Consider the following 20,205-nt stretch of genomic DNA (forward strand, 5'->3'; position numbering starts at 1 on the left):
CCAAACCTTCACCCACCTCAAACTCACCGATTAATCTGTCAAAAACTCGCTCAGCACCTCCGAAATGGCTCGGGTGAAGCAACCGAACGTGGAAAAGGGAGAAGCACCGGAGAAACAGCCTCAATCGAGTGACACCACTGCTTCGGGTACTCGAAAGCGCTACAGACCGAAGGTGAGGGAGGAATCAACGAAGAAGAGAGCTACTCTGAAAATCCGGGAAAGTCGGACCGAAGAACAACCGGCCTCTCTCAGAAAGTCTCCCCGGTCCAAATCAAAGCTACCGATTGTGACTGAGGAATCGGAGACCGAGTCGGATGATGGGGTCTCAGTTCAGAAAGCCGTGGAATCAGCCTTGAATATCTCTGTCCCCAAGCAACCGAGAAAGAAGAAACAGAGGGCAAGTGAAGGAGTCGCTCGGGAAATCCCTTCTGTAGGTATACCCACTGAATTTTCTGAGTTATTATCTGGCAATCTCGATAATGAAGTTAATATAGCAAGGTATAAGGCCGATTTTGCCAATAGAAAATTCTGTCCTGTGGTATCTGTTGATTTAGAGGGTCTGAAGAAAAATAAACAGATTGAGCTTGATTTAAGTGACCCACTGCAGCATTATTCGAATTGGTTAATTATTGGTGGTGAATACTGTCCCGAAGTGGTTAAAAGATTCTACTGTAATATGGAATCAGTAGAAAAATATGATGATAAAGACAATCTCATAGAAAATTGTCTGAAAGTTACACTGAGAGGAAGAGCTTTTAAAATAACCAGTGCCAAAATAAATGAGCTGCTAGGGACTCAAGATTTTGTGCGAGGTGGTGACATGAATGAAGTAAAGGCCTATAGAATCTTAATGCAGAACAGTGATTATCCCGGTGAGCTGAATTTCCCACCTAAGCAGATGTGTGACTTCTATAGGATCATTCATTACATCTATTCTAGGTGTATGGTAAACAAATCCGGTAGCTTCTCACATCTCACTCAGGATGATTATCTTCTACTAGCCCGGATTATTAGTGGGGAAAAGATTAATATTGGGGATCTTATTTACTCTGAGATGAAGGACTTTGTTCTTAATAAGTCCAGATCAACCCCAATCCCCTATCCTCAGTTGGCCACCTATTTCCTTCAGGCACATAACATTGCTCCTTTTGAGCCTGGGGAAATCAAGACTAAGGTTCCTGGTTTTGGCCTCACTCAACTCCACAAAATGAGGATTTCTGTTCCCTTTACACCATCACAGAAAGTATCTCAGAAGGATAAGGGAAAGCAACCTGCTGCTAGTACATCTCGGACCCAGGATGAAGCTGAATCCACTGCTGCCCCATCTCATACCCCTGGTCCATCTTTTATGGAGAGATCACTCAGGGAAATGTTTCAGGCTGAGCTTCGGGCTTTTGAGACCAGAGTCTACTCCACTGCCAGAGATTATGGGGAAGTTTCTGACCGGAAGTTTGATGGCATCTCTAAGATTCTGGATCTTCACCAACAAGCTATGGTGGTTTTGGAAAGAGAAGTCACCGAGAGGTTTAATTCTGTGGACAAGGAACTCCAAGAACTTAAAGGCTTAGTTACCTCTCTCTGCCAGCACTTCACTCCACCTAGCACAAGCTTCAGCTATGAGGATCTGCTCTTCCATCCTCCCTCTCCACCGCACCCTGAGCCTGCACCTCCTTCTTCTCCTTTACCCACTTCTCCTATTTCCACCACTTCTCCTTCTGTTCCATCTACTTCTACTTCTGTCCCTACGACTCTTGCTCTTATCACTGTACCCCAACCTGTTCACTCCCTCCATTTTCCATCTATTTCTCCACTTTTTCCTCTTCCTCCTCTCCCTATTTCCCTAACCATTCCCTCGGTTCCTACCCCTTCTGATGCTGACAAAAAGGGGGAGAAGAAAACTGATGATACTTCGTAGTTTATATGGCTTTATGAGTTGCTTTTTGTTATCTGACTTTATATGGCTTTGGTTCTATGTCATGACTTTATATTATCCCTTTTGTTATCTCCTTTATGTATCTGGATAGTGTTTTTATCGATAATGTGTTCTTAATATTTATCTGCCCTTTTTCATGCTTTTTGAGAATATGAAACTGGTTGATGTTCTCTCTGATAAATGATTCATAACCTGTGTTTTGTCATCATCAAAAAGGGGGAGAATGTTAGGATTATAGTTTTGATGATAACAAGTCAGAATTTCAGGGTTAAGTATTTTGATCGATCAACTGATCGAGCAATCAGTTATCGCTAAGGTTTCAGATAAATGATCAAGTATAAATCGGGTCTATAGTAGTCTTTTTGATCGAAGAACTATTCGATGAATAAATTATCGATAAAGTGATCGGTAATCGCTAGCGTAAATATCACATAAGACTTTGGGAAATTATCGATTAAGCTGATCGATAATATCAGGTAAACAATCGAGTTACTGATAAGAGACCCAAATCTGAAGTGTATTTATCGATCAAGTTATCGATAAATCAGTCATCAATAACGACTTCGATAAAAGGTAACACTCTCTACTTGTTCTGCACATTAGTTCTGTTACAAGTTTATCGATCATATTTTCGATCATCTATTTATCGATTACGTGCTCGAACTTTATGCTCTAACTCTCTGAATGCAGGTGATCAAATTCACTGATAGATCGATAACTTTATTGATCACAAAATTATCGATCACATGATCGATAATCAATGTCCTTATCTACTCTTACTCAATTTTGCTAAAGCTAAATTATCGATAACATTATCGATAACTTTAACTTATTTGCTCAACAAAAGTTTTCACATAACGTGATCGATAAAGAGTCTAAGAATTGACATATTCGCATTAAGTTATGGTGAACGAATGTTCGATCAAGTTATCGATCACTGGTTTTTCGATAATATGATCGATCATCCAATTCCATGAAAATCATGTTTTCACAAAAGGTGATCGATAACCAGTTTCCTTGCCTTAAAGGATTAATCTTCTCTTCATAATTTATTCGATCATTTGTTCGAATATTCATTGTTCGATTAAATGTTCGATCTTTTCAGATAGCCTGTGTTCTTCATTGAATATATACATACCCATGGTTTATCGATAACATTATGCATTATATATTTATCGATAAGATGTTCGATCATCAATGACTGAAGCTTCATTTCAATAACATTTAAATTATCGATAATCTGTTCGATCAATTATGTGATCGATCACTTATTCGATCATGCAATAATTTCCTCTTTCTATGATAATTCTTAAAGTAAATGATCCAACACTTGATCGATAATTTTAGTGATCTACTTCGAAAAGTCTTCATTCTGGTTATCGATAACTTGATCTATCATCAAGTAATCGATCACTTTTTCGATCAAACTAAACCAGAATGACATTTTGTTCTTCTTACTGATAAATGATTTCGGCACAAATCCTTGAATGATAGATTAGCTTTCTTTCTGTATTCAAGATTAAAGCACTCACCACAAAACTCTCACTTGTTCTAAGTTTGAAATATGCAGATTAATGAAAACGAGTGCAACGGCTCTTCAACGGGATTACGTAGACTGCGACCTACAGTGTCAGAAACTCAGACGCATTAATGGCGGAGTTGTTAAAACCAGTGAAACACGCAAACGAAGTCACAACGGCTAGAAGCCCTTCCGTCTAACGGCTATTTAACGATATCAACTATAAAAGGCGCGAAGAGGCATTAATGAAGGAATTGAATACCTGAACTACCACCTGCGATTATTTAGTTACACATTCAATACTCTGTTTTTCACTTTACTACTGAGCATCAGTGTTTATCATTGAATTCACTCTGTAAGAGAGCCATTCACTACTCTTATTAAAAACTTGAGAGACACTCAAGAGTGTGGACTCTTGAGAGGGGTTGTATCCTTACGGGAGTAAGGGGGAGTGATTGAGCGATTCAATTACTGTACCGAGGCACCAAGAGCCCTGTCGATCTTGGAAGATAGTGAAATACTCAGAGGTGTTCTGGGGACTGGAAGTAGGTCACGTGGATTAGACCGAACCAGTATAAATCTTGTGTCTTCTCTCTGTGGTTAAAATTCTCCTTACTCTGACTTTCTGTTTTTATTCAATACTTGCACGCTTTTAGTTTTAAATTTTTGTAACTCACCCAATTCACCCCCCTCTTGGGTGAGATTGTTTCTAACATTATCACCCTCGTGCTTGGATGGACTTGAAGAAAATAAAAAGAAAATAAAATGAGTAAATACGTGAATGATTAAAACTCATTTGCTTCTATATGAAAATATATTATGTTTATAATCAAATTAAATATCATAATAACATCGTCATATTAATATCAATATCCCTAGATAATTTAAATACTTATAATATATTGAAAAATAACATAAAATTATTAAAATAAAATATTTGAAATGTATTGAAGAAATTAAATTGAATATGTCCTATTTTTATTAGATACATATTAAAATATTTTAAATATTAAATAATAAAAACAAATATTTTAACTTTAGACGTATAATTGTGTCAAAATACTAATTATAATTATTTTATTTTTCAAATTTCATTCACCTTGTCATGAAGTAAAAATAATTCCGCAAAGCAAATGAGGTGCATCAATATTTTTTTGGGGGGGGGGGGGGAACAGTTGGCGAAACAAAGGAAAGGTATACGGGTGTAAAGAAAAAGAGAAGAAGAGCATTTGTTGAGCTTATTTGTAATCTCTAATGTATTTATAAAAATTATTTAATCATGCTGTTTTATTATTGGCAAAAAAATATGTTGTTTTATTATTTCTATCCATTTTCAATGTGTATTTCTTCTTTTAAAAATGTTTATTTAATAGTTATATCGTTTTATTATTTACTTATTATCGTTATTTCTTTTTTAAATGTAAATTTTTTTACTCAAGAAAAAATCACATTAAAACACCCTTAAAAATATAAAATAGGGAAATAATTATTTGAATAGACAAAAATATTAGGGAAAATCTCAGAAAAAGCCCTTGAAATATACAAAATCCTAGATTTGATTCTTAAATTTCGAAAATGACAGAATGGATCATTGACTCAATCTGTCATTTGTGAAATTAAGGCGAATTGACAATTTTGCCCCTGGCTAAACAAAGTGAGTAGTTATTCTCTAAACAAATCTAGGTAACTCTTACACTGTTCTAGTGATTACAAGATTAGTTGTAGTTAATAATAAGGTACCTGACAATAATAAGATACCTGACTATGCAAAATGAGTAGTTATTCTCTACACAAATCTAGGTAATATTTACATTGTTATAGTGATTACAATATTAGTTGTAGTTAATAGCAAGACACTTGACTATGAAAAAGTAAATAGTTATTCGCTATACGAATCTAGGTAACACCTAAACCCTTATAGTGATTCCTTAAATCATTGTAGTGAATGAATGCAAATGAGAGCAAAATTGTCAATTCGCCTTAATTTCACAAATGACAGATTGGGTCAATGACCCATTCTGTCATTTTCGAAATTTAAGGACCCAACCTGGGATTTTCCATATTCCAAGGTCCTTTTTTGGGATTTTTCCAAAATATTATTAGGGATCGAGTCTTAAATATCAATTATAAAATATTGGAGAAAAGACCAAAATATCCCCTCTTCTTCTCTTTCTCCCATCTCATTCTCTCCACCAAGACCCGGCTCTTCCTTTCTCCCTCACACAACTTGTTCAATTATGAGGGGTGTGGGGGGCTGAACTTTCTCATGCGCTTTGCAAATTTTCTTATAGCTAGGATATGTGGATGTATTTCGGCTTGGTTGAAGCTTTTGATTCACATGGTTATATTTGGATATGTGGATATATTTAGCGTGTATGAACAATCTGAATATTGGAAAAAGAAATCATTCACGCGATTGATTATGCTGCTTGATTATATTGAAAAAACAATTATACAACTACATTGCGCACTGAGTTTGAAGTTTGATCCAAATATGAATCGTGTGAATAATTTGAAAATTGGAGTTAAAATTTCTGTTATCCAAATAACTTTTAACTTTTCCAACTGATTTTTTATCAAGCAAAATTCTCTAACTGACGACCGCTTTATACAAGCTAAGCATGGAAGTATAATAGATGAAGACAAGAATCATCCAGCTGGCGAAGCATCCTCGTCAAGTTTAACATCTACCGCACAAATGAATCGTGCTCGTGATTCAATTAGAGACCAAATTGTGCAAAGCTTACAATCTAATTAGTTATGTGATTTCATTTACTTTAATTAGAGACCAAATGACTTTTAATTTAATTTACGTTTATGTTTGTCTATTATATATATTTAATTAAGTATGATCTAATTACTTATGTAATTTCATTTACTCTAATTAGAGACGAAATGAATTTTAATTTATGTTCATGTTTGTCCATTATATATATTTAATTAATTATCTATAATGTGTTTTCAAATTTTTCTCAATAACAAATATTTTTATTTTATAATCTCACAAATACTATTTTTATTTTATCATAATAATTTTAGATATTTTTTCAACAATTATCACATTAAAAATATTAAATATTACTATTTAATAAAGTATATACCATTTTCAATTATTTTACAACTGAACTAATTTTTCTATTCATTTAAACAATTTTTAACTTTTCCAACTGACTTTTTGAAAGCACCTATCCAAACATACTCTAACTGATTTTTACTATAACTTCAGTTATAAAAATTAATTGGATTAGAAGTCAGTTTTGTCTAATTCCAATCTAAACATACTCTCATTCTCATCCGCAAAAGTGACAAGCTTCGTTTTCAGATTTGGGTTGCTGGGTCATCAGTGTAATCATTGTTCTTTGTCAAGAGAATTAATGATCATGGGCCTTCGTGATTTAAGAGTCTCACTGTTGTTATAATTGCAACATTATGGGCTTTCAAGGAGAACAGTTCAATATATGTACAACATATACCGATCAAGTGGCTCTCAATGTCCTTTCTGGGATCTCATACGGACCTTCCCGCTAAAAAGGTGTTGGCAAAGGTCTCTTAAATTTGTCAGACGTTCCTTCTCGCCAGCTTCACCTACTCAACGTAGTTCGCGTGATGACCGCAGATACAGAGTAACTACGCATGGTGAAAAAAAAAATATGAATATATAAGAATTAGAATCAGAGTAACTGTGCATGGTTAAAAAAACAATTGAACATCTAAGAATTAAAATCACTTGCTAATACAAACATGAGCCAAGAGAATTGCATTAGTGAAATTACTGACAATGAAAAATCTAGTATGGAAAATAACAAATCTAATATGATAAATAACAAGTTTTAAAAAGCTATTCACAATAACTTAAGTTTTAAAAAAAAAACTGACATTATTTTCATAATTTAGTTGCTGATGACAAGTCTAATATGAGAAATAATAAGTCTAATATAATAAATAACAAGTATTGAAAAGCTATTCACGATAACTTAAATTGACATTATTTCTACAATTTAGCTGCTAATAACAAGTTTAGCATAGAAAATAACAAGTATTGAAAAGCTATTCACATTATCTTAAGTTTTAACAGAAATTGCATCATTTTTACAATTTAATTGTCAATGATTAGTTAAGTATAAGAAATAACAAGTATTGAAAAGCTAATCACAGTAATTTAAGTTTTATCAGAAATTAATATTATTTTTATAGTTTAGTTGCTAATGACAAGTTTAGTATAGGAAATAACAAGTGTTAAAAAGCTATTCATAACAATTTAAATTTTATCACAAATTAATATTGTTTTCACAATTTAATTGTCAATAATAAGTCCTATGTGCCAAATAACAAGTTGCTGTGAGTGCCAAATTACAACTTTAGAATATGGCATTATTTTTATCTCAAAGTAAAGTAAAATTCTGAGGGAAAAAAATAACTTTGATCCCTGGACTATTGTTTAAAATGAATATCTTAATTTATTTTATTTTATTTAATTAGTCATTGACTTTATTAGTACTACACACACTCCATTTTGTCTATTTTATAGTCTATGATTTCCATTACTATTCTACGCACTCTTGGCTTTTCAATTCCATCATGAAAAAGAAAAACATCTCATTTTTTAACATAGGACGACAAGAGAATGAGAGACATATGGGACTGCCCTAAATTAATCCTATGACTTGGATTTCATGAATCAACATTAGAAGTCTCACTTTAAATAAAATCAAATTAAAAATTACATTTTAAAAAGACATGCGAGACTGTTTCAAATAATAGGAATAGAGTGAAGTGTGAATAAAGGTAGAGGTATTCAAACTCAACTGATATTTAAAAGAATTTGCATTGTATCAAGGTTTAGCAGAAATTAATATTATTTTTACAATTTAGTTGTTAATGACAAATCAAATATGAAAAATAACAAATGTTTAAAATCTATTTATAACAACTCAAGTTTTAGTAGAAATTAGCATTATTTTTATAAGTCAGTTATCAATGACAAGTTTAGTATGAGAAATAACAAGTATTAAAAAAATTATTCATATTAACTTAAATTTTAGTAGAAATTAGCATTATTTCCAAATAACAACGTTGAATATGAAAATAACAAGTTCATTGTTATAAATAACAAGTCAAATATAACAAGTTTATTATTGAAAATAACAAGTTAAATTATAAAAATAACTAATTAAATTTTGAAAATAACAAACAACAAGTTATTGTAATAACAAGCACAGTATTAAAAATTATAATTTAGATATTTGAAATAACAACTCTACACTTAAAAATAATAAATTCACTTATGCAAATAAGATGACATAACTCTTGGAAGAATCATAAATCTGAAAAAGGAATGATCGAAAAAGAAAACAATTTCATGTTCATTGTTTCATGGGTCAGGCGTAGTGCCCTTCTTTATTCTGCTTCGCTAGGAAAAAATATCAGCACCTAATATTCTCATTTACTACTAATAGGCAAGTATAACTAATCACAAGTACTTCTTTCCATAAAAGCATCAGAGTTGATCAATTGAACATGCTGCAATCCTACCAAACAGTTCCAGTACTTGGCATGGGTTAGAAAAAGAACATCGTAGCTAGTAGCAGTTCATAGAAATAGTTCTCCATTAAATTGTCTAAAGATTTGGTCAACAGAAGAAGGAAGCTGCAACTGCTCCCCATCTCCATTCTGCTCTTTTCTCCTTTCCCTTTTTCTGCACCATCAACCCGTAGCTTCTGCAATTATGCTGTATCACCATCACCATCATCATGGAATAACGAACTTCAACCCTAGGAATCCTCTTTTGGCCTGTAAAGTTTTATTCTTTCATTTTCTTCTTCTTTTTCCTTGGTCATTTGCTCTGAATCCTGATGGGGTTCTCTTGCTATCCTTCAAGTATTTAATTCTAAGAACCCACTTTCAGTCTTAAAAAATGGGTGCTACAACGGTGAGTCACTATAGTCATGGAATGGAGTCAAGTGTACAAAAATTGGAGGCAAGTTTTGAGTGATTAGTTTGGCTTTTCCCAATAATAAGCTTTTGGGTTCGATTTTTGAAGATCTTGAGATTCGAACACCTCTTATTTCAATCTGTTTAGAATGTAGATCTATCTTCGAATGTACTTAATGAGTCTTTCACAGATGACTTTGGCTCTAGTCTTAGGGCACAATGTAAGGAAGAACATGTGTGAAAATAGAGATAATGAAGAGAAGAGTGGGAAGTTACTCGACATTGGAGATTTGCACACGATACTGTTTTTCTTTTTTCTTTTTTCAAAATATAGAGGGGTATTTTTGCCTTTTAGACTTGATTTGATAATTGCAATTTAATAGTACTCCTTCCGTTCCTTATTATAAGAGACATTTGATGCTTATGGCATGTTCCTATATATAAGAGACACTTAAAAGTTGTCTCTAACTTTTTGTGTTGATTTCCTATTTTATTCATATTTATTGTCTCCAACTCACACTCTCTCTCCCTCCCACTTCTCTTTCTTTTAATAATTTAATTGTTCTTTCTCATGCTCTCTCTCCTTATTAATGAGGACATTTTTGGAAAAAAAATTATACTTTTTACACATTGATTGTTCTTAACTAATTTTAACTTTTTTTTTATCAACGTAATTCGGTTATTCGTCTCTTATAATAAAGAACGGAGGGAGTAGTATCTAGTCTCTCCAAGCAGTTTAGCTTATTTAGGTGCTATTTTAATAATTTAGGAATCTTTTTTTTTTGCGATTTTCCCTTTCCTTAATGTACATTTACTAAAAAAATAATTAGGCATCAAGCTGACGTGCTGGAAGCAACGCGGGACCGGGGGTGTAGCAATACTACGTCGTTTAAAACTGCCCTACCTTTTTTGCTGGTTGTCATCGTACTCGTCTTCACTTCACTTCTTCTCCACTGTCTCTGCGTGGCTACCTTCAGCTCTCCGCCGTTCTCCTCCGGCGGCTGACCTGCGCGGCGAAGACCCTATCCGGAGAAGCCCCAACCGGAGCGTTCTCACGTTATCCGTAGTTAGCGGCGTCATCTTCTCCATTTCGATCATTGATCATACATATACGGCTTCTTCCTGCATAAAAGATTTCAAAGGTATCCATTAGTGAGTTTCCCTTGTGAATACCTATTATTGGCTCATTGTGAATCTGATTCTATAAGCAAATATCTATTTTATGCGGATGCAATGCAGGGTTAATAGACCGTCAGTAGGAAAACGATCCACGTGCTTAGATTGAAAATGTGGTCATATCTATCTTTAGTTTGGTAAACCCAATCCTGCGTATATCGTGGAATTCGGTAAACCATAATATTTGTAAATGATAGAATTGGAACCGTAGGAACTTAATATCGGTCTCAATCTTCATCATATTGAAAAACTTTATGATAATTAGTGTCAGTTTGCTCAAAGGTAAAAAGAGATAGGAACAAAATTATTGACATGTGTGTGCTGACAGTCGCTCTTTGATAATTACGAGATTGACATTTATCTATCTAAATTCTAAACCCCGTGATTTGTGTTTTAATAGTTATCAGTGTTTGATATTGATAATTCATATTGGATTAGATACTCGGAAAATGGAAATTTGTAAGATTCCTATAACTTTGTTAATTGGTTGCTTGGTGAAGCAGATCCGTGGCTGATTTGGCTCCCTCAAAGCAGGAAAAAAAAAAATGCCTCTTTACGATTGCATGCTTCTATTTAAGCCTCATTTAAAGAAGGAACCTATCATGGATTTGGTTGCTAGGGTGGGAAAACATGTTTATAGAAGAAATGGAGTTCTCACTGATATAAAGTCTTTTGGAACAGTTCAGTTGGGCTATGGTATTAAAAAGCTAGATGGCAGATATTATCAGGTGAGGTTTGATAATCGATGATGTTGCTATGATTGTGTTTACATTTGTCTTTAGTTTCTTTTATGATTATGCATTTGGATAACATGTGTTATTGTAGCATTGTTGGCTCTGAATGCTTGCAATGAAGTTCCGTTTTTATCCTCAAGAACTCAAGAATGCAACTGATATTTCGTTTTGTGTTATCTGATTTGAAGACTATAACAGTAAGATATAATATAATTCAATTTAATTGTTTGTTGAGATTAATGAAATGATTCCCCAACCTGTAAGATTAATTGTTACTTGTTAGCTAATGAGTCTGACACGGCATTGTCATCTTGAACTCCTTGACTGCCCGGTTTTCCCCTCTTGCCTGTTAGCCTCATTTTAATGACAGAGCTACTTGTAAGTTATTGATAAGTAGCTGAAGCCAAACCACCATTTTTTGGATAATTCTGATGGAGTCCTGAATAGAGAACTAGGGTCATATGTAAAATATGCAAAATACACATGCACAATTGCACACACTCAAATAAGCAAATCTAATGACAATGAGTCCCCCTAGTTATAGTAGGAATATTTTAAATACTCTGCAATGCTTTTCCTCTCCTTCCCTCTTCATCGTTTTAATCTTTAACCACTGGCAAAACCTTCCAAAACAGTTACCACTAAGACTACCAAAAAACTGAGCAGAATGCTTTTATAACCACCCTCAAATTGTGTAGAGCTTCCCAAACAGTTACATAACTATCCTCTATTGCATAAAAATTACTCTCTCCATTTCTTTTTATTAGATACAATTAACTGATTTATGTTGTTCGAAAGGTTAGTTAGGTGCACTAAACATGTGAAAATTGAATTTTGGTAAAAATGCCCTCTTTTGTGGAGAATGTGGGTGGGGGAGAGAGAGTGAGTGGTGCTTAAAGAGTATTGAAAATTCACTCTGCCATATTATTTCATATGATGTGGGTACAATATATAGAGTCTCATACTACCGGTTACAATCAATCAGTAATAAATGAAAGATATTGCAATATCACAAGTAATCAGGAATTCATTGTCTAGCTAGAATCATGGGTAAACCATGGAGAGAATAAAGGGAGAGAATCAGGGAGAGAATCAAGGGCTTCTAACACTCCCCCTCAAGCTGGAGAGTAGATGTCAACCATTCCCAGCTTGCTTCGAAGCCCTTCAAACTTGACTCTGGCTAACGGTTTGGTCATGATGTCAGCAATCTGATCAGTTGAATGCACATAGTTCAAGTTAATGATGCCATCCTCGACCTTTTCTTTGATGAAGTGCCGATCAATGTCAACATGCTTTGTTCGGTCGTGATACACAGGATTTTTGGTCATTTCAATGCTGGCTTGATTGTCACACCAGAGATTCATAGGTCCTTCATAGGAGATTCTCAATTCCTTCAGAAGTCTAATCACCCACATTCCTTCACATACCCCCAGGGCTACAGCTCTTAGCTCAGCCTCAGCACTGCTTCTTGAGACTACTGTCTATTTCTTGCTTCGCCAAGTGACTAAGTTTCCCCAAACATAAGTACAGTATCCTGTGACAGATCTTCTGTTATCCACAGCTCTCCCATGATCTGCATCAGTGTAGACCTCGATGCTCCTTGTACTCCCCTTTTTAAAGAATAGTCCTCTTCCAGGGTTGAGTTTGAGGTAGGTGAGGATTCTGTATACTGCTTCCATGTGTTCTTCCTGGGGTTGATGCATAAATTGGCTTACCACTCCAACTGCATAACTAATGTCAGGCCTTGTATGAGTCAAGTAGATTAGTTTGCCTACAAGTCTTCTGTACCTTTCTGAGTTAACTGGTGTCCCTTTTGGTTTCACTTCCAGATTGCATGACTCTTCCATAGGAGTCTCACTAGGTTTAGCCCCAAGTATTCCTGTTTCGTGGAGTAAGTCCAGTGTGTACTTTCGTTGAGACACACTTATACCCTTTTTGGATCTAGCAACCTCCATTCCAAGAAAGTACTTCATTTGGCCTAGATCCTTCACTTGGAATTCCCTAGCCAGGGCCTTCTTGAGGTGGGAGATAGAAACCTCATCACTGCCAGTTATGACTATATCATCCACATACACAATTAGGATCGTTACCTTTCCATCACTGTGTTTGACGAAAAGAGTGTGATCAGCTTGTCCTTGAATGTAGCCAAACCTTTTGATCGCTTTGGCAAACCTGTCGAACCATGCTCGTGGAGATTGTTTCAGGCCATATAATGATTTCTTCAATTTGCAAACTGAGTTGGGCGGAGCTATTACTCCATCTGGAATTTCCATGTACACTTCCTCCTCCAAATCTCCATTTAGGAAAGCATTCTTCACATCTAGTTGATGTAGGGGCCAATCAAGGTTGGCAGCTAGGGACAGGAGTACCTGGATGGTGTTGAATTTTGCCACAGGAGCAAACGTTTCTTGATAATCAATCCCATAGGTTTGGGTGTACCCTTTGGCAACTAATCTTCCTTTGTACTTGTTGATGCTGCCATCAGGATTGAATTTAGGGGTGAAGATCCACCTGCAACCCACTGCTTTCTTGCCTTTAGGAAGTGTGGTGATATCCCACGTGTTATTCTCCTTCAAGGCTCTCAACTCCTCATATGCAGCATGTTTCCAATTAGGATCTGTTACAGCCTGTTGAAATGTTTCTGGAATTTTCACCTGTGAGCTATTCACTACAAAAGTTTGCATTCTCGCAGATAAATTGCCATAGGAGACAAATTTTTGAATAGGATGTTGAGTACACGATCTTACCCCCTTTCTAAGTGCAATAGGCCATCCCAGTTCTTCAGGATCCAACTCCGGATTGGAATCATGTTGCTGCCTTGGAATGGAAGGAACCCTACTACTACTGTCCTGTTCACCTGATTGAGGACTTGAGTGCTCTGTCACCCCTGCATCAATTTCAGCATTGGTTTCCATTGGGTGAGGGATGTTTGTGGAGTTTTGGTGTTCTGGAGAAGGTGTAGTAGTAGGGGTTTTTGGTTCCGTTTCCGGTTCAGGGATGTTGTCTTGAGGCGGTATGGTTATAGGTTCGGATGTAATTAGCCATTCTACTCCATAGTGCTCCCCCTGAATGGGTAATTTGGGATAGTAAGCATCATCCTCATAAAAGACTGTGTCTTTGGAGATTATAAGTTTTCTGGTGGTGGGACAATAACACTTGTACCCCTTTTTGGTGGAGGAATACCCGAGGAAAATGCATTTTTCTGCTCTAGCACCTAGTTTGCCTCCATCATGTTTATGGACAAAGACGACACACCCAAAGACCTTTTGAGGGATGGTATTGATGATAGGTGAAGTGGGGTAAGTCTCGAGGAGCTTTTGAATAGGGGTACTAAAGTGGAGAATTTTAGAGGCCATGCGGTTGATAAGATAGGCTGCGGTTAGTACAGCATCTCCCCAAAACAGATTTGGAACATTTCTTTCCATCATAATAGCTCGGGTCACTTCCAAAAGGTGTCTATTCTTTCGCTCAGCAACTCCATTTTGTTGAGGAGTATAAACACATGAGGTTTGGTGATGGATTCCCTCCTGCTCAAGAAATTCCCTAAAGGCTCCACTCACATACTCTTTGGCATTGTCACTTCTCAGGACTTTGATGGTAGTTTGGAATTGGGTTCTCACAAACGAGTAAAAGTTTTTGAAAATTTGTAGGGCTTCGGATTTCTCTTTCATAAGGTAAACCCATGTGACCCGGGTGTGATCATCTATGAATGTGATAAACCACTTTGTGCCTGTTCGGGTGTTGGTTTTGGCTGGTCCCCAAATGTCGGTATGGATCATTGTGAACGGGGTAGAAGGTTTGTAAGTATGTTTGGGATAAGAGGCGCGAGTTTGTTTAGCAATTTGACACGTTTCACATTGGAAAGGAGAAGAATTTTTATTGAATAAAGTTGGAAACACATGCTTCATATAATCAAAGCTGGGGTGGCCTAATCTTTGATGCCACAACATTACATTTTTATTCTGAGAGTTGGAGCTAACCATAGCTTTCTTTGCTCCTGCTGTCTTCATATCCTTTCCTTCAAAGTAGTAGAGTCCATCCCATTCTTTAGCAGTCAAAATCTTCCTCCCCGAGGTCGAATCCTGAAAAACACATTTAACATCATCAAATATCACCCGACATGCTTTCCCTTTAGTTAATTTGCTCACAGAAATAAGATTGCAAGTAAGAGCAGGGACAAACAAAACATTATGGATTTCCAGATCTTCAGATAGAGCCACACTGCCAACACCCTCAACTTTAGTATACAGTCCAGTTGCCACTTTTACTCTAAGGTTCTCATGGCAATATTTGAGGGTTTTGAAGAAGGACTTATTACCAGTCATGTGATCTGTAGCACCGGAGTCAACAATCCAAGTCTCATCACTAGTTATCATTGCATTGAGGGCTATAATGGAATTACCTGACTGTATCAAGTTCACGTTGGGAGCAGATTTTGATTTGGTTTGTTTTTCAAGTATCTTACGAAGCATTTGAAGCTCTTCTCTGGTCAATTGGTCTCCATCATCACCTTTTTCTTCAGAGGAGGTGTGGTGGCTCCTTCTATCTTCCCGTTGTTTCTGTTTCCCTTGAGTTGGTTTCCCATGTAGTTTCCAGCATTCATCTCTGGTGTGGCCTCTCTTGTTACAGTGGTTGCACCACTTGTTCCCTTTCTTCTCAGGGCCCTCTGATGTCTGGAACCCCCTCGTCACCAATGCCGAGCCCTCTGCTGCGGTCAGGCTGCCTTGAGTGAGGTGTCTTCGGCTTTCTTCGAACTTAACCATACTGAAGACTTCAAATAGGGATGGCAGCGGCTTCAGTCCCATAATTCTCCCTCTCACTTCTTCAAAAACATCATTCAGGCCCAACAGAAAGTCATATGTTCGTCCTCTTTCCACCAATTGTCTGTAGTAATTAGCATCATCCATATCCTTCCAAGGATGTACTTCAAAGAGGTCCAATTGCTGCCATATCTTTGTCAACGTACTGTAGTATTGAGTCACAGTTAAGTTGCCTTGTTTCAGATCTTTGAGCTGCCTCTTTAGATCTAATAAGGCTGCAGTGTTATCGAGGGTAGAGTAGGTCCGCTTAGCAGCATCCCAGATTTCCTTGGCTGTACTTGCAAGAAGGTATCCTTCACTGATTTCGAGAGTCATTGAATTGCACAACCAAGACATCACCTGATTATTTTCAGCGAACCAGGTATCAAATTTGGGATCATTATGCGAAGGTTGTGTTGCTTCTCCATTGATATACTTCTCCTTACGCTTCCCACGCAGATACATTAATACACTTTGAGACCATTGGAGATAATTGCTTCCATTAAGTTTGTGGGCTACCCCCATAGCTTGAGGTTCAGCGGCTACTGTCAGATCTGAAGAAGGAGTAACCACCAGTGAAGAAGGAGTAGCTTGAGTATTTGAAGATGTACCGGACATGAGAACCCTTGGAATATTGCGAACAGACCCAAAAAGTGGTGGGAATTCTGGGTTATCCATCTTCTGGGTCTCTGGGAGGTACTGGAGGTCTCTGGCGGCGGCGCGTGGGCGACACGCGCTGGTACAGTGGCGGGGCGTGGCGGTGCGTGGGATTCACGCGCGGAGCTTGTAACGGCGCGTGAGGGTCACGCGCAGCTCCGTTGGACGTCGGCTTCTGGGGACGCGCCGATCTGGGGACGCCGGTGAGGCCTGGAGGGGTGGTGTCGTCCACGGACCACTTCTGGTTCCAGTTTTGAGGACGCCTCACTCACTCTCTCTCTCTCTCCTCGCCGTCTCTCTCTCTCTGGCTCACGGCAGACTCTCCAGGACCCTTTCCAAGCTCACGTGCTCTGATACCATGCTTAAAGAGTATTGAAAATTCACTCTGCCATATTATTTCATATGATGTGGGTACAATATATAGAGTCTCATACTACCGGTTACAATCAATCAGTAATAAATGAAAGATATTGCAATATCACAAGTAATCAGGAATTCATTGTCTAGCTAGAATCATGGGTAAACCATGGAGAGAATAAAGGGAGAGAATCAGGGAGAGAATCAAGGGCTTCTAACAAGTGGCAAAAGAGATGACAGACACATTTAATTAATTGAGGGTAAAAATAGAAAAAATGCATTCATATTTAGACAACTCCAAAATGTATCTTATAAAAATGAACATGTCTATTCAAGAAATTGTCTCTTATAAAAAGGGGCAGAGGGAGTAACTTAAAACAGTTGCATGATAGTGGCTAAGGAAAATGAGATCCCATGAATACCAGGTTCAAACCTTTGCCGCACTCTCAAGGCAAGAACCAAAGTTGTGACCACCGGCTGCCTCCCAATTGAACTTTACTCTAATTGCCTTAAAACACTTAATCCAGTAGCTTTCAGAATACCAACCAGCACCATAACCTCTTGCTCCTTGGTATTCACTTCTAGCTTTATTTCACTTGTGGCAATTTACCCCATGATTAAAGTCTTGGAAATGTCAGTGGCACATTTACAGTTTTCATTTTCTTCTGCAATTTGTTGTCCCTTTTCATTGCTAGTATCTTGTCTGTTCATTTCTTTCCATCATAGACAGAGATGGGTGAAGATTTTCTTTGTTCCTTCTCACCCATTCTCACCCACAAAATAGTAGTAGATATTTTCCCTTCATTTCTTTCATGTGATGGCCGGAAAACTCGATCTCTTGTTTAATTCCTTCCCTCTTGTTCTTTCCACCGGATCATCATCCAGGGAATGAAGGGGCCCTAGTTGTTGTTCTTAGGGAAGTTCCATTCCTGGCTCTCCTCAATTTCAAAACTTATTAAATTAGGCTTCTTTTCTATTTTTTCTCTTTTCTCATCAATTATATGCACAACCAAAATTATTCTCTGGATTCTGCCAACTCCTTTCTTAAGTCTAGCAAAAGACTTTCCTGACTTCACCAAAACCAGAAACCTGTTAGATTTATTTCCTTTCTCACAGTTTCCGTCTCACTTCTATTTACAGCAGAGTCTCTTTTCGACTCCTCAGATATACACTCCACTCATGTCTCCATGTTTCTGACTTTCATTGCATGAGTACCAAATTGATGGAAGCCCGAATACAGAGCTAGTAATGTATATAAAATATGCTGGAATGCACTTTACAAATAGGCATCTAATATCTAGTATACAATGAATTTCCCTAATTTGTTGAGATGCCTTCTGCCCCAAAAAAAAATTGTTGAGATGCCAGAAATTCTCTCCAACACTCCTCAATATTTTTCCACACCACCTCTCGCTGCTCTTTTACCCACCCCACCAAGAAGTGGTAAAAACCTATCCAAAACAGTCGCCATCCATGTCTGCTGCCAAAAACTATCCAAAACCTGACTATAACAGTTTCATTTGGAGCAATTTTTTCAATGGTGCCGATCATGTCAAAACAAGTTGTTGGGGATCTAAACAGTTTGTCTGGTCTGTAGTTGAAATTTGATAGGATGTTTAATATTTGATCATGAGGCTCTTTCAACGGCTGTTATACCTAACAGGGGGTTTATACCTAGATATTGTGGTCCTGTTACAAGAAGTGCATGCCAAGCATAATGCAAGTCATCTGAGTTTGTAAATATATTTTTCTTATCAAGTCTTTTTATCTTGTAATACATCCCAATTTTGCTGTATAGACTTAACACTGATCTTGCGAGATGGGTTTTTCTTGCGGAACAGCTGTTTCCCTTATTGACCTTCTCAGAATTGATGCAATCTATTATTAGCATCCTGTGCTAATGCTAATAAAAAGAAAGTAGAGGGTCTTGCGTTAAGTGGTTTCTCCACATGAAACTAAGTCTAAATAAATATCAACCAAACGATGCTTTTTAATTTTGATCATATCAATCATAAAATGGTACTCAGATCTCATAGTTCTTCATGTATCCTGCCTTTATAAATATGGGAATTCTTTCTCTTAACTATTTTATCTGGAAGTGTTTGTCTACCTTCAAATTTGATGAACCTGACAATAACTGTTTCTGGGGGCTAGATAAATTAATCTTTGAAAGTTGTCCCATAACGAGCTGGCAATATTCTATTTACATGATTGTAGGGTCAAATGATGCAAATGACTATGATGGCTACACCCAGCATCAATAAGGAGCTGCATTACTTAAGCAAAGAAGACCGACTACTTCGCTGGCTACTGGTTAAACATCGCAACACGCAATATGGGATTGACTTCTTAAATGAGGAGCAAACTCAACTTGAGCTCAGCCAGTGGCCTCGGAGCCGTATATATGATGAAGATGTTCACCATGAAGAATACGATGAGGATGAGGATGATGAATATGGAGTGGAGGAGGAAGAGAAAAAGTTGGATTAAAGTCTAATGGGGTATTTCTTTATGGTTTCCTTTATGAGAGGATCAAGGCATTGGGTTTTGTATTGTAGTGCTAGACACGTGTTTGATAGCGTGAGGCTACTATTATTAGGCATGATCAGTGAGTATGATGTTATATCATTAAACTCGTGTGCTCTCAGTAGGTTGTCAATAAAAAGAGCCTCGCATGGAAACGAAGGAGGATTTTTTTTTTTTTACTGTTTTTTTTTAAATTTATAGAAGTGAATGACATTTCCTAGGAACGTAGGAGATTTTAATTTTATTTTTTGCCTGTCTTTTTAATTTGATTGACGCCTTGATGACTATTGTGAAGCTGGCAATTATACTTGGAAAATTTGAAGTTTACAAAGTAAGAAAAATGAGAAAAAAAGAAAAGGAAAAAAATAAAGCCAAAAATTTCAGACTCTGTTGGGGAAAGGGAAGCATCATGCGTGTGGCTAGGGAAGAAGGACGCATGTGAGGTCGGAGTAATGGAATAGACAAGATGAGAAAGCGGAGATAGATTTGTCCTCGCTTTTCAAGTAAGAAGTTGAATCTTTAACAACATTATAGTGAGATTTCAGAATAGCATATTGTTTGTATTTGTGTTAT

At 36.8% G+C, this 20,205-nt stretch overlaps 1 protein-coding gene across 1 annotated transcript; it reads left to right on the top strand.

Moving 5' to 3' along the window:
• The first annotated feature begins 10,329 nt into the window (after positions 1 to 10,329).
• LOC114754133 (uncharacterized) lies at positions 10,330 to 19,896 on the top strand. The gene is made up of 3 exons (XM_028942878.1): positions 10,330 to 10,525; positions 11,063 to 11,287; positions 19,324 to 19,896. The coding sequence occupies exons 2-3, from the start codon at positions 11,105 to 11,107 to the stop codon at positions 19,594 to 19,596; spliced, it is 456 nt and encodes a 151-aa protein (XP_028798711.1). The 5' UTR covers positions 10,330 to 10,525; positions 11,063 to 11,104; the 3' UTR covers positions 19,597 to 19,896.
• The last annotated feature ends 309 nt before the right edge of the window (positions 19,897 to 20,205 follow it).

This window comes from Neltuma alba, unplaced genomic scaffold (genome assembly GCF_004799145.2).
Source record: "Neltuma alba isolate B1F8T4 unplaced genomic scaffold, ASM479914v2 tig00010087_pilon, whole genome shotgun sequence".
In the NCBI taxonomy this organism is placed as follows: domain Eukaryota; kingdom Viridiplantae; phylum Streptophyta; class Magnoliopsida; order Fabales; family Fabaceae; genus Neltuma; species Neltuma alba.